Raw genomic sequence first — 15,349 nt, 5'->3', positions numbered from 1 at the left:
TAACAGGATCCCTGGAAACAAAGTGCTTCCCACCTCTGGTGGTGCCCTGAACTGCGCTCCTCGCGCCCATCTTGGGAGACCAGTCTCAACGGTGGCCATCCTAGGACACCGGGACTGGCAGGGTAAAAGGCACAGCCCCCGCGGGCTGCCTCTGATGTGCGCGGCCTTGTCCCGCACCTGTCCCGATGGGCTGATCATTAACCAGGACTTCCTGCTGTCTGGCGTCAAGGGGCGGGACCTGAACAGGCTGCGGCAAAGCAGGGGTTAAGGGGAGGGGGCTGCCCTAATAGCCCAGCCCCCACCCCTGCAGCCTCCCTCTGCGGCCCTAAAGTGGAGGTTGGGGGAAGGGGGAATGCGGGGCGTCAAGGGCAATGGATGGATGGAAAAATGGGGAATGTTAGTGTGTCCTGTCACTGCGGCACTGTCACGGTCCTGAGACCCCAGATTGCCCCAGATCTCAGAAACACAGGTGTTCCAGCTCCTAAATCTGGAAGACCCTAAAGTCTTGACCCATCCTCTTAGTTATCCACGTAGCGTGCCTCGCGTATCTTGCAGACCCAGGTGTCCCAAATCCCAAATATTAGGGACCCCGGGACTTTGTCCTCAACATTTGGAGGACCCTCGACTCTTAAACCCCCCAGTTCTTGGGCTGGGGTGGAGGGGTCCCATCCCCTCCCCCAGATATCAGGTCTCAGGTGTTCTGTCACCCCTGGTACTGCCAGCCTGGGCCCTGGGCAGGGCTGGGAAAACCACCCCTGATTAAATACACCAGGCGATAAGCCTGGGGCAAGGGAGACGCTGGATGGAGCTCCAGGCCTGGCCACCCATCCCTGGCAATCTTGTGGCCTCCCCTGTCCCAGCTCTGCAGCCCCAGGCATGGGGTAGTCCTCCCTTCCCCCTCCTCCATCCCCAGGGCAAGAGGTCGCCAGACACCAGGGTCCCCCGGTGAGGGCTGAAGAGCTGCGGAGGACACCTGGTCCTTTAAGAACAGCTGGTATGGGGGGTGGGCAGGGGAGTCACCCCCAGCCTGGCTGGTGTGTATTCTAGATAGAGGTTGAGTTAACCATTAACAGAGCAGACAGCCTGACCTGTGTGGGTGTGAGGGGCTGGATCAGTCCCCCTTCCCCCCGTGCCAGGGTGGGGCCAGAGTGGAGGGGTTCTGGATTTATTGGGGGATCAGTGAGTAGGTGAAGAGGCTTCCAGAAAGGAGAAACGGACAGGGAGACCCAGGGAAAGGTGGGAGACAACAGAGGTAGAGGGAGCTATAAAGAGAGACCAGCTCACTGGAAGAAGACAGAGACCCAGAGAGGGACAAGAGAGCTCAGGAGACCCTCTGAGATGGGGGAGGTGGGGGAGACAGAGAGAGACAGACGTTCAGGAAAGAGAGCTAAGTAGAGAAATACCCAGATGGGTTCAGAGAGACTGAGATACACAGACGAGAGGCCAAGAATAGGGACCTGGAAGGAGAGCGAGAGAGGAGAGATGGAGATTCAGAGAGAGAGGAATTGAGAGTGGGAGAAAGAAGGAGAGGCTATGAAATCAGGGAAAGGTACAGGTTTGAACTAGAGAGTTAAGACATCTTCAGACTCAAGTTCTATGAGACAAAGGGAGAGAATGGAGGTCCGTGAAGAAGGGCAAGGCTGGGTCTGTCTTGATCACTTGGTCCCCACAACAAGGCCTGGCTCACTCCCACTCGTCCTCCAGGTCTCAGCTCAGCTGACACCTCCTCCAGGAAGCCCTCCTTGACCCCCAGGCTGCGTCAAGTGCCATTCCCAGGCTCTCACAGCCCCCGCACTCCCCTATCCCAGCCCTGCACATTCTGGATCATCATTGGGGAATGGACTGTCAGCCCCACGAGGGCAGCGCCAGGGCTGTCTCAGTCACTACTATGAACCCAGCATTACCTAGCACAGAGTTAGTTTAAAGGGTGGATAGATTAATGTGCTCCTTTCCTTTAAGAAATATTTATTCAGCATCCTCTGTGCGGCAAGCACTGTGGTAGGTGCTATGGATACAATATGCAGAATGCAGCCCCTCCTCTCGTGGAGCTGACATTCGGGTAGGAGATACAGACAGATCCATAAAATGTGACAGCCATGGAGCGGTAAGTCCTAAGAAGAAAAAGCAAATCAGGGGAAGGGAATAGAGACTGATGGAGGTTGCTGCTGTAAAGGAGGCAGAGAAGGGCTCGCTGAGGAGCGGACAGGAAACTAAAAGAAGCAAGGGAGCAAGCCAGGGGAAATTTGGGGGGGGGGGTAGCACATGCAAAGGCCCTGGGGCGGGAGCCTGCTTGGTTTGTTCCAGAAACAGCCAGGTGGCCAGTGCCACTGCGGCAAAGGGGAAGGGTATAAGAATGAGGTCAGAGTGGGGGCACCTGGCTGGCTCAGCTGGTAGAGCATGAGAGTCTTGATCTCGGGGTGGTGGGTTCATGCCCCACGTTGGGTGTAGAGATGACTTAAAAATAAAATTAAAAAAAAAAGAATGAGGTCAGAGGGATAGTAGGGCAACCTCGAGGGCCCCGTAGGCCATGATAAGGACTTTGGCTTCTATTTTAATGGGAACAGGTGGAGGGTTTCAAGCACTGGGTGAAGAGATGGAGGAAATGAGACAGAAGCGGCCACGAAATGAGCCGGGATGGACAGCATCTCACTGCTCTGTGTCTGGGGCTTCACAGATGGCCCCGCACACATGCCCAACAGCAGTGTGTGGTGTGTGCACAAGTGAATAAGCCCCAAGCCAACAGAGAAGAAGTCAGAATGACATTAGATGGATGGACAGACTCCCAGGGAGAAGCCAGGTGAGGACCCGGGGACGCCCAGGGACAACAGACGCAGACAGACAGAGAGCAGCCGGCTGAGAAGTCCCGTTTCTTCCCCACCCGGAAAGCTTCCTTGGAGCTGGAAAAGTCCCCAGGCCCCCCTGCCCGCCTTGCCCGTGGCGTGCCCACTCACACCTCAGGCAGAGGAAGCTGGCAGGCCCCACAGGAACCTTTCTTGGGGGGGGGTGGAGGCGGGCGGGTGGCAGGGACGAAGGGAGAGGAGTGGCGGGCGGGCAGGCAGCGGGCAATGGCTACACAAAGGCCCCAGTGTCTGCCCCTCCTGCCCCCGGGTACAGATATAAATAATATGTACATATACCTTTATATATATATATATACATATATACCAGCAGGCTGGGGGCGGGAGGCCGGGGGCCACACGCTTCCCTAAGGGCCCGGGAATGGCAGAGGTCTGCTCCCGTGGGGGCTGGGGGGGCTCAGAGACACACCAGAGAGTGGCCAAGACTGACAGACACGGGCTGAGAGGGATGCAGGGACAGAAGGAGAGAGAGGGAGAAACGTACAAAGCACAAAAGAGCAACAGAAAGCCTGGCCGACAGAGACTCAGAGTCACAGACCTGAGTGGCTGACTCAAACGGGGACAGATCAGGAAGACAGGGAAATCACACTTCACTGAGCGAGAACAGAACAAGAGGGAGGTAGAGGGACAGCGACAGAATGCAGACAAGGGCCATTCCAGGGAAAGGCAAAGCCGCAGAGTAACTCAGGTGAGAGGAAGTAAGGACAGAGAGGAACAGAGAGAGGCCAGGAGCCACCCAGAAAGAGAGAGACAGAAGCAGACGGACAGACAGACAGGCAGGGCCGGGCCACGGCTGGGGGCTCAGGGAGGCTCGTGACCGTGGGTGAGGGGTGGGTCAGGGCACATCTCCGGTTTGGGGGCAGCACCTGTGGGGGCTCTGCTGCAGCCCAGTCCAGGGCAGGCCGAGGGGCAGGGAGCGGAGGGGAGGGAGGCGGCCCTTGGGTTCCGGATCTCGGTGTTTACCTGTGGCAGGCATTGCAAACAGGCGTCCAGCCTGGCCCACGGCAGGCGAGGGTGGGCTGGGCCGGGCCCTCGCCCTGGCACCAGTGGGCCCGACACGCCCACCTGTGGCCTGGGCGGTGAGTAACACACGCGGTGACACCTGGGTGGATGGTGACACATAGGGGAACAGACATGGTGACAAACAGGGACAGATATAGGCAGACCCAGAGTAAGAGAGACATAAACAGACCCACCGAACCTGGTGACAGAGACTCACTGGAACAGACCCAGTGACAGACACACCGTAATAGACATCAGGCTGCGAGGACAGGCCAACAGGGGGCGAGGCACGGAGATACAAGGACAAAACACCAACAGTGACGGGAGGACACACACACAGACACACTTGTAACCCCCGCCAGACTGCTGGCTTCTGGGGTGCTTTCCTCCTCCTGGGGCAGGTCGTGGCAGGGAATGGGGCTGACTCCGAGGGAGGCCTTGGGACCCCAGAGCCCCACGGTGCAGTCACCCCTCTCAGGCTCCACAACAACATGGTGGTTAAGGGCACTGACTCTGGGCCAGACTGCCTGGGTTCAAGTCCTAGCTCCTGCCGCCCACACACTCTCCGTGTGACCTTGGGCAAGTGGCCTCACCTCATCCTGCCTCAGTTTCACCACTAATAATTTGGGGGGGTGGGAAGGATTGGGTCAATCTGTTCTGTAAGATGCTCGCACACTGCGGGACCGATGATAAGCCCTAGTAGCTATTATTATGATTACTCTTTCCAGCATTATTATCCCATGCCTTCTGATGTAATGGGACCTCTGCCCACAGCTGGGACCCTGCCCTGGCCCTCTGTTTCCCCACCCATGGGCCCCTCCCTTGGACCATGTCACCTCAGGCCCGCAGGCTCTGTCCAACTTCACCTGTCCCAGCCCCGGCTTCCTTTTGTCCCCATGGCTATCCCTCCATCCCCCGATCCCTGGCATCCTCATGTCTGTCCACGCGTCCCACGTCTGACCGTGGTACTTTTCCACGCTGGACATCAGCCGGCTGTCCCTGGGGTGGGGGTCACACCTGCCCACGCCAGCCGAGCCGGTGGCCACCAGACACCCTGACGGATAGCCCCACCCTCCCCCCAGGACCCTACAACAACACCCGCCCCTCCGGCCACCTGAGGTCCCTACTGGGGCGGCCTGAGGCCCAAGCCTGGGGACAGGAAGCCCCAGGCCTGGCCGCCCTGAAAGCCTCTTTCAGCCTGGGCCTCCTCCCGCCACCACCGACTCCTCCTGCGGAATAATATTTGGGCTGTTGGCCGGGGGGCGGGGGCCAGATCCGGAGGCCGCCTGGGAGAAGCCAGAAACCGCAGGGCTTCCTGCCTCGGGCCGGCCGACTCCGGGAGAGACCCCCAGGCCCGAGGGAGGGGGGCAGGCGCCCGGGGAGACTGAGGGCCTTTCTCTCGGCCCCAGTTGTTTTTTCCAGGAACCAGGAGGAATTCCCCGGCCTGCCCAGGACAGCGAGGCCGGTGGGACGGCTGACGGGGAGCCAGCACGGCAGGGGGCGGGGGGTGACACGCAGCCGGCAGGGCGGGCACCGCGACAGAAATAGAGGGCCTGGCCGGCGAGGTGGCAGGTAGAGGCAGAAACTCAGGGAGCTGAAGACCAGAGAAGGAGGAGTGAGGCCAGAGATCCAAAGCTGTTGGGGGGGGCAGGGAGGAAGACCCCAGAAAGGAGTCACAGTCCCCAAGAGGAGGACAGAGACATCCAGAGCCCAGAGAGAGGGAAGGAGGGACAGAGTCAAAGCAACAGAGTGAAAGAGAGAGAAAGCACAAGGCGGACGGCATAAGAGATAGACTACAGAGGATGAGCAAAGGTTTTCAAAAAAGCCAGGAGACAAAGACCCAGAGAGAGAGCTAAGGACAGAGTGCCACAGAGAGATGACACTAAAGAGACAGAAAGATGGACACACAGAAACTGGGGTAGACAACTCACACACACACACACGCACACGCACACACGTAAACAGGCAGCCCTTGGTCTGATGAACAAATGAATGAGCCTCTGGAGAACCAAGGACCAAGAAAGGCAAACCCCAAATAAGGAAAAGACAAAATAAGACCAAACCCGTCCACCTGCCCTCACCTGGCCAAATGACCCTGGCCCAGTCCCTTTCCCTCCTGAGCCTCAGCTTCTGCTCACTGTCTCCCCCCCCACCGCCCACCCCAAAAGCCATGCGCTCAGAACATCTGAGCACCTGACTCCAGACTCAGAGCCTAGGGAGAGCCCCGGAGGAACAGAGACACTCAGACAGTAACCCCAGAGGCCCAAAGCCGCCCAAGGAGGACCGAACTCCTTCCCCACACACCTGCCTGCAGAAGTGACAACCAACCCTCCACGCAACGGTGACAGGCATTGTCAAGCGCAGGCAGACTCTTTGAAACATTTGAAACATATGGGCGGATGCTGACTCACAGAACAGCGACAGGCAGGCCTTCGATGCGGATTGAGCCCCACACAGACTCCTTGAGGCGATGGGTATGCAGACAAATGGACACAGAGACCTGCGCCTAATAGTGGGAGACCCACAAGGACCCACGGGTAGGCGGACAAAGAGAACCACACACACTAAACAATAAGAGATCCCAGGACCCACAGGTAGCACTCAGAGTGTGAACAGACATGCAGACCCACACAATGGAGGGATACAAACCGGAGGGAATAAGGGGCAGGCCACAGAGACCCCAGTGGGCACAGTGATATCCTATGACCAATGGAGGCCTACCCCCCCAACACACACACACACACACACACCCCATCTCCTTCAATTAACACCTGGTTTGTGCCTTCCCCTCCTCCCCAGCTTAACCAAAAGTTGAGCAGTCCCTGGCTCCTTGGGCCTCAGAGTTAGAGGTGTGTGTCTGGGGAGTGGGGGTGGGGAGATGGCCTTGGTCACTGCAGAGTCTCCTCTCCCAGCCGCCCTGGCCCCACTGCTGCAGGGGCTGCTATCTGTGAGCAAACTGTCCTTGGGGTCAGGGACAGCGAAGAGCCAAAGGTCAGGTCGATGCCTCCCCCAACCCCTCCCCCAGAGGCAGCTAGCTCTTGGGGTCAGGCGGGAGAGGGGACAGGGACACTGCAATTCAGGTGTTCAAGCCCCGCAGGGCCCACCCTCCAAGGAAAAGAGACGTTCAGGGAGAGGCAAAAACAGTGCCTTTAATGGTCAAACACAGCCAGTATCCCGCTTCCCAGGCAAGAACCAGACTTCAGTAGAAATTCCCCATACCCTAGCCAGTCCTTTCTGGTTTCTCCTGGACCAGAGAGGGGAATGGGCTCCAGAAAAAAACAAGGAGTATTCACACTTCCATCCCTCACTCAACTCACACCAAAGAGACGGGGATGACAATGGCCAACCCAGGGGCTATGGTAGCTATCACAGTGGACAACGGTACACCGGTTATGTCAGCCCACCAAGATGGTGTTCATCATAGCACCCAACGTGCCCAAGAAAGAGATGTTGTGCAGGATGGTGGCCAACTCGGCATCTACCATGCCAAGAAGCCCCCCAAAAAAGAAGTGAGCACAGCACCCAACGGGCCAAAGAAGATGTCATTGGAATGGTATTACCATCACATCCAAAGGATTAGTCAAGAGGATGTCCATCACCATGTCCAAAGGGCCAACTAAGATGTCATCCCGGGTGGTGGCCATCAGAGCACCCAAGAGATGGACGAATAACATCAATGGACATGGCAGTCTTTGTAGTACCCAGTGGGCCCGCCAAGATGTCAACAGCAGTTATCACAGTACCCAAAGGATTGGCCCGAGCCTCCAGAGACAGCAGTCACCGCAGTAATAGACCAACCAAGATGGTAACTGACGGGACGAGCCAAGTGTCACCAGGAGGATCAGGCCCCAAGCGCCTGATGGTGTGAGCTACAGTCATACCCCGCCCACCGCACTCCCACACCCCTGCTAGGACGCGTTAAGCAGAGAGCGGGAATAGACACCCTGGTAGTAGACCCCAGGCTCCCCCACCTCTGCCCCATAGCCCCCAAACCCCACGTCCAGTTTAGGAGGTGCTGGTGTCTGTTCCGACATCAGGTTGTTGATGGAGAAAGGGTGGTTGAAGTTGTAGGGGGCATCCAGCTTCAGCTCCCCGGGGAGCTCCAGGCCAGTGAAATAGGGCGTGGAGGAAGGGGGTGAGCCACAGTCCAGAGCCCCCACGTCTTCCCCGCCCTGGGCCTCCGGCTCAGGGGGTGGAGGCTGGGGCTGTGGGGGAGAGGTGATCGTGGCGGCAGGGGCGGCGGCCGAGGCAGCCGCCCCTGCACTGTTCCTGGAGGTGGAGGTCCCGCCAGCCCCTTTCTTCACCTTCTCCTCTAGCTTGAAGCGCTTCTGGCGGCGCAGGTAACAGCCGTTCTCAAACATGTTCCCTGAGCTGGGGTGCAGGGCCCAGTAGGAGCCCTTGCCCGGCTTGTCTGGGGAGCGCGCCACCTTGACAAAGCAGTCGTTGAAAGACAGTGAGTGGCGGATGGAGTTCTGCCAGCGTTGCTGGTTCTCCCGGTAGTAGGGGAAGAGGTCCATGATCCACTGGTAGATCTCGCTCAGGGTCAGCATCTTGCCCGGCGCCTGCTGGATGGCCATGGTGATGAGCGAGATGTAGGAATATGGCGGCTTGGCATGGGCCAGTGGCCGCCGGTACCCTTTCGGCATCTCCTTCCCGTGCACCAGCCCCGGGCCCGGGCCCCCATACCCTGAGCCGCTGCCTCCGCCACCACTGGCACCCAGGCCTGGGAAGGTGGGCCCCAGGGGTGCTGCGGGGGCTGGGGGCGCCAGGGGTCCTGAGGGCAGCGGAGAGGCAGGGAGCCCCCCAGGGGGGTAGGGAGCACTCAGAGGGTTCAGGCTCATGTAGGAGTTGAGGGGGGCCATGGTGGGCACTGGGGTCACCGGCGAGTAGACCTGCAAGGAGAGAAAGAGAGATGGGGGGAGGGCAGTGAGTTGCCACTCTCCTGGTCGGCAAAGGGTCACTGGCCCCCACTATGTGTCCATCTGTCTGTCTGTCTTGCCTCTTCTACAAGTCCCTCCCATCCTTACCTCTGTCTGCAGATGGCTGTCTCTGGAAGTCTCTCTCTCTTCCCCATCCTCATGCGCCCCATCCCTGACCTCATCCTCCATCCCCCAAGGGATCCCTATACTGGAGCTCATGCTTTAAGTGGTTCTCAAAGTGTGGTCCAGGACACCCTGGGGAGTCTCCAAGACCCTTTCAGGATGTCCAGGAGGTCAAAACTATTTGCATATAATACTAAGAAATTACTAGCCTTTTTCACTCTCTGTCTCTCTCAGGAGTTACAGTGGAGTTTTCCAGAGGCCACCGGACATGTGACATTGCAACAGACCAAATGTAGAAGCAGCCACAAGCAGCTGTCTCCTATTGAACCAGACACTGAAGAGATTTGCCAAAAATATAACAGTGCCACTCCTCTCACTAAATGTTTTGAAATATAGTTATTTTATTTTATTTTTATTTTTATTTTTAAAGATTTTATTTATTTATTTGACAGAGAGGGACAAGCGAGAGAGGGAACACAAGCAGGGGGAGTGGGAGAGGGAGAAGCAGGCTTCCCGCTGAGCAGGGAGCCCGATGTGGGGCTTGATCCCAGGACCCTGAGGTCATGACCTGAGCCAAAGGCAGGCACTTAATGACTGAGCCACCCAGGCGCCCCTATTTTTATTTTTTTAAGTAGGCTCCACGCCCAGCGTGGGGCTTGAACTCATGACCCTGAGATCAAGAGTTGCACGCTCTACCGACTGAGCCAGCCAGGTGCCCCGAAATATAGTTATTAATAAAAACACAGTATTTATGCTAAAAAATTGTTGGTTTAAAATTAATTAATCCAAAAATAAAATAAAATAAATTAATTCAGGGGTGCCTGGGTGGCTCAGTCAGTTAAGCGTCTGCCTTCGGCTCAGGTCATGATCCCAGGGTCCTGGGATTGAGCCCCTGCGTCGGGCTCCCTTCTCAGTGGGGAGTCTGCTTCTCCCTCTCCCTCTGCCCCCCACCCCGCTCATCCTCTCACTCGCTCTGTCTCTGTCTCAAATAAGTAAAATCTTACAATTAATTAATCCATATTATAAAAATTTCTCAGTTTTAATTTCTAATACAGTAACTCTTCTTTTTTTAATGCAGTAACTATTGATAGACATAATTTACACGAATGAAACCTGTTTGGGGTCCTCAATAATTTTTAAGCATGTAAAGAGGTCCTGAAACCGAAAAAATCGAGAACTCCTGACTTATCTCCATCCCATCTATAAATATGGGTACTCTCTATCACTCTTTTGGGTTATAGAATTACAGTTGTTAGAGGCCAAAAATGTTTCAGGATTGCGGAGGGGTGGGGGAGGGGCACCTGGCTGGCTCAGTCGTTTTTTTTTTTATTTATTTACTTGTGAGAGAGAATGACAGACAGAGAGCACGAGAGGGAGGAGGGTCAGAGGGAGAAGCAGACTCCCTGCCGAGCAGGGAGCCCGATGCGGGACTCGATCCCGGGACTCCAGGATCATGACCTGAGCCGAAGGCAGTCGCTTAACCGACTGAGCCACCCAGGCGCCCTGGCTGGCTCAGTCGTAAGAGCACGCAAGTGTTGATCTCGGGGTTGTGAGTTCGAGTCCCACGTTGGGTGTAAAGATTACTTAAATAAATACAACTTAAAAAAATTGTTTAAATGTTTCAGTATCAGAAATCACGTTTCAACCTAATCTATATTGCCTCTTTACCATATATCATTAAATCTAAGACATCGCTATTTGTAAGCTGCCGTGTTATTTTAAGTACCAATAAGAATAATACCAATAAGGGGGAAAAAAACACTGTCAGTCCCTAGACACCATTGACTATAAAACCCATCCCATTTTCAGAAATGTTCAAATGAAAAACATGCATCTCAGCTCAATGAAAAACAGTAGACATCACTAGGTCTCTCTAAATAACCCTCTATTCTTCCATCCATTAAACAAATATCTATCTGGCCACCTACTTTGTGCCAGGCACTGCTCCAAGCACTTCACAGGAAAGGTCTCTGTTCAACTTTTACAACCGCGCTACGATAACACCCATTGTATAGCTGAGCAAGCTGAGGCCCAGAGGGGTTGTCCAGGGTCAGACAGTAAGGAAGGGGCAGAGCTGGGGTTCTGAATTCAGGCAGTCCGGCTCCAGACCAGTGCTCTGGATCACGCTACAAAAGCAAGTGACCAAGACAAGCAGAAACGCCTGCCTTCACAGACCTGACAGTCTAGCAGGAAAGGAACCAGATAAACATGGAAAACAGAAAATATGGTGGGTGGTGATTTCTCCCTCGCTGTGTGTATTTACCCCTTCCATCCACTGTCCACCATCCTCTCTCCCTCAGTCCGCTAATGGCCCCCTGTCCACCCTGCTCCCTCCCCACGCGGGGGTCTCGTGGCCCTGGGGGTGCTGCTATCTTTCCAGCAGGAGCCGCCTTTGCTGTGAGTCAGTGGGTCCTGTCTTGTCCCCTGTCACTGTAAGGGTCTGCAGGTCCTAAGGTCCTGAGAGAGAAGGGAATGGCCGGGGTCACTCAGAGAGCCGGGGACAGGTGACAACCAACTCTAGTCTGAGTCCAGGCAGAGAAATTCTCTTCTCTCTCAGACACTTCCAGGCAGTTCTTTTGTCTCTGGTCTCTGAGTCTCCCAGCTGGCTCCATGTGTATCTGTCCATCTCTCCCCCCCCCCAACTCAGTACCTCCCTGCTCTTGCCCTCTCCCCCTCCCCTCTACTCCCCAGTCTCCATCCAAGCTTCCTCTCCTCCAGCCCTGTCTCTCCCCATCTCTTTCTCGCCCCTCTGTCTTCACCTCCTTCTCCTGTCTCTCTCTCATCTCTCCCCAACCCCCCTGCCTGTCCCTCCTCGTGACTCTCTCCAACCCTATCCCTCTCCCCCCACCCTATCTCTCCCTGTCTCTCTCTGCCCCCCTCTCCTGCCATGTCTCTTTCCCTCCAGCACATCTCTGGACCTCTCTTGTCTCTTCACCTCAGCATCACCATCCCCCCAGAAGCCTCCCATTGAAACTGGAATCACAGCTACCCCTCCTCCACGCACTGGTGTCCCCACCACCACCTTGGCTGATTCTGCCCTCTCCTCAGGATAAGGGAAGCGGGTCCTTCAGAGCTGAGGGGAGGCAATGGACTCAGGGGCATCCACAGAGAGTTCCTAAATCCCTCTGTGACCCTCACTCCAATTCTCCAATTCCATGAGCGTCCTCTGTATCACAGAGGAAGAATGACTGGGACCCCAGAGCCCTCCTTTTCTGGGTCCCCACCCACCCGGAAGTCCTCCTTGAGGTCTGACCTCAAGCACTCCAGCTGCCCTAATCCACCCTTGGCTTTCCCACGCCCCAGGGCTGGGATGAACCCCCAGTGTCCGGGTGTGAGCCGGATCTCCCCTGCCAGGGCGGGGCTGAGATTGGGGGGAAGCCCTCAGGGGACCTGCACCCCCATCCCAGGAGGCTGGAATTTCTCTCCTTTCATTTCCTTATTGTCTCTGGGGGAGGGTGTGACAAGGAGCAGAGGAAGGCCGCGTGAAGCCAGAAGCCTGGTTTCTAGTCCCAGTCCCAGTCCAGATCCTCCAGCAGCCCCCAACACTTGGAGAGGCTTCAGAGTTCCCATCTCTAAAAGGGGGGAGCACTTGGACCAGCTGATCTGTGAGAACTGGAGGCCAGTCGGGACACCCCAGGGTGCTAACTTTCCAATTTCCTTCCTGACAGGGAGCCTGACCGGGGGTGTCAATCACCCCAGCAGGAGGGTGCTGTGAGCAAGAAGCAGTTTGGGGACCCTCTTAGTTCTTAGTTGCTGAGTGAGTGCAGATGTTTCTCTCCCTCTTGTTCTGACCCAGGGGGAGGAGGTGGCTCAGCGGATGGGAAGGCTGGGGACACCATATTTCCATTTCCGGCCCCCCATATGTTAACTCTTCCAAAATATGCTCTCAAATGTGAATCATTTCTAGACTGTCCCTCAATTTCTGACACAATTTCAATGTGCAAACGCAAATTCTTACACTTCAGACTGTGCCCCAATAGCGACTCCTCCATCCTTAGACCCACACAACTTACTTCTTAAAGATGTGCCCCCCACCCAAACATAGATCTGTAGTTGGGTCTTCTTCAATCATGTCCCCAGGCTCTGAACTCTCTAGGGGTTCAGCAACCCACCCTCCTCCCCCCACCACTACCTGGGAGCCTCCACTTCCAACCTGGTCTCTCTCTGCCTTCCCCACCGTACAAATTCACCTTCAGCTCTCAGCCCTCCCAATCCCTTCCCTGGTCGGCCTGCCCCACCCCACGTGCACCTCACACCTCCATAGTCCCAGGACTGGCCCCTCCTGGGCACTTTGCCAATCCCCGCAGGCCTGGGAAACCAGGAGTCCCACCCCGAGGTTCAAACCCCAGACCCAGGACTCAGGCACGGTGGGGCCCCTTGTAAGCCCCCAGATCTCTAAATCCTTGGGGATCTCAAACATTCCAGTCCCCCTCTGACCTGAAGCCCAAAGTCTCCTTCCAGGTTAAGAAACCAAATGTCCGGACCCCCATAACCCTCCTACTAGGACCCCCTCCCCTGCCATTTCACAATCTTGACTATAGAAAGAACAAGCTAAGGAGGAGCCCTTGCAGCAATGGGAAGGGGAGTTAGACTTGGGGAAGGACTTTCCTTCTGCAGAGGTGAGGGAATTACGATACACCCTGCCCCCTACTCTAAGGGTGGCCTTGTCAGAGATGGGACAAGTGAGGACATTAGCAATTACTGGAGATTACTGGAAGGAGGGGTGTGTGTGAAATCTGAAACCCTCCAGCCTCCAACAAGCAGTATCCCTGCTGAGGGTCTCTAAAAACAATTAAACCACTGAAGTTCAGTCGGGAGGGGTAAGGATCATGAATAGAGATGGGGGTGGATATTGACCCCTCTCCTGACAATGCCGTTGCTCACATCTGATCTCAGGCTCCAACTCTGACCCCATCTGGGCCCCCATCTCTCTGAGCCCCAACTCTCACCCACCTGTTATTACAGGTTCCCAAACCATGTTTCATCTCTGAGCACCTCCATCTCTTAACTTTGAGCCCCAATCCCTATTTCTGACTCTTAGGTCGCCACCCCAAAGATGCTTATCCCCCAATCCCAATTCTGATTTCTACCCCAGAACCCCCATCTTTAACTATATTCTATCCCTGAGCTCCCACCTCAGACTTTCCTTAATGGTGACCTTTTTCTCCCATCTCTTAGCTCCGGTCTTTGGAACCCCATTTCCTAATCCCCCAGCTCTGTCCCCTATCCTGGAACTCGGGTTCCTATCTTTGTTTTTTGGTTTTGGTTTTTTCATTTTAATCCCTTGGATTTTGGGTCCCCAACACCCAGTCTTCACGTTTAAACTATGACCTGCCCCTTGCCTAAATTTTTCCGTTTGAGCCCTCGCTCCAACCAGCCTAAACCGCACTCCCACGCCTCGTCCCCCATCCCTGACTCCTACACCTGGTCTGCGTGTCTCTAGTTCCTCCGCTCCTCAACTGTAGTTGGGGCCCCCTTTTGATCCCACACCCCATCCTTGCCCCCCATTCACGCTCGCACCCTGATTCCTGCCCCCCACTTCCCGCTCCGCCATCCCCGTGGACACACCTCGCCCGCCTCCGGGTAGTAGCTCCACTCGGCCAGGTCATGGGCCTCCATCTTCACCGAGCCCAGCATCCCCCGGGCCTGCGCCCCCTCCCGCCCCCGCTCCGGCCCGGGGGGAACCGAGCGCTTCAGATCTCTCAGCCGGCACGGCCCGAGTTCCGACCGGTGCCCGCCCGTCCGACCGCCCGGGGTCCCAGCCGTCCTGGGCGCCGCGGGAGGCGGCCACGCTTTATAGCTGGGACACCCCCGCCCCCCGCCCTCTCCCGCCCCGGGCTCCCCTCCCGCCTCCCCGAGGGCGGCGCGCTCGGACTGGGGCGCCCCCTGCGGGATTGCGCGGAGACAGACCTCAGGCGCCGGGAGCCGCAGCCCGGGGCCACGAGAGCTGGAGGTGGCTGGAGAGAGGGAGCTACGGGTGGGAGACACTGCCGATGCTAAAGGCCCCAAGGGCAGAGTTCTGGGGCTCTTCTACGCCAGCGGGTTTCATCACCTCGACAGGAGAAGGCGAATAGCCAGAGCCCAGCATGACCGCGGCGGAGGAGAGGGGCCTCAGAGCGCAGTGGACTCCAGAGGTCAGTATATGCTACCATAAGGACCGTAAGAGACCCTCGAACCCCCATTCCCATTGGACGGACAGGAAGACTGAAGCTTCCGACAACTGGAAATGCTCCAGACTGCGTAAATGGTCAGGACCTAAGGTGGACGGGATCGGGGACTCTGCTTAGACTCCACTGGGGCAACAGACCACCTCCAGGACCTAGGAGCTTAGTCACCCGGACTCTCCACCCTCTCTAACACCAGCCGTCCAGGGACTCAGAACAACCGTGAACTCCATTTCCCAGAAGCCTCTACCTCCCTTTCCGTCCAGTGCCTCTGCTAAGGGAC

At 56.5% G+C, this 15,349-nt stretch overlaps 1 protein-coding gene across 1 annotated transcript; it reads right to left on the bottom strand.

Moving 5' to 3' along the window:
• Positions 1 to 5,435: 5,435 nt before the first annotated feature.
• FOXA3 (forkhead box A3) lies at positions 5,436 to 14,945 on the bottom strand. The gene is made up of 2 exons (XM_045890405.2): positions 14,471 to 14,945; positions 5,436 to 8,752 (listed from the first exon to the last, which is right to left on the bottom strand). Exons 1-2 carry the CDS (start codon positions 14,537 to 14,539, stop codon positions 7,769 to 7,771), a joined length of 1,053 nt encoding a protein of 350 aa, XP_045746361.1. The 5' UTR covers positions 14,540 to 14,945; the 3' UTR covers positions 5,436 to 7,768.
• Positions 14,946 to 15,349: the final 404 nt, after the last annotated feature.

Source organism: Mirounga angustirostris, unplaced genomic scaffold (genome assembly GCF_029215605.1).
Source record: "Mirounga angustirostris isolate CCGP_5_RB_7025 unplaced genomic scaffold, mMirAng1.0.hap1 SCAF_16, whole genome shotgun sequence".
Lineage (NCBI taxonomy): Eukaryota > Metazoa > Chordata > Mammalia > Carnivora > Phocidae > Mirounga > Mirounga angustirostris.
Note: the sequence above shows the minus strand (reverse complement) of the source record. Positions and strands in the feature narration are given on the sequence as shown.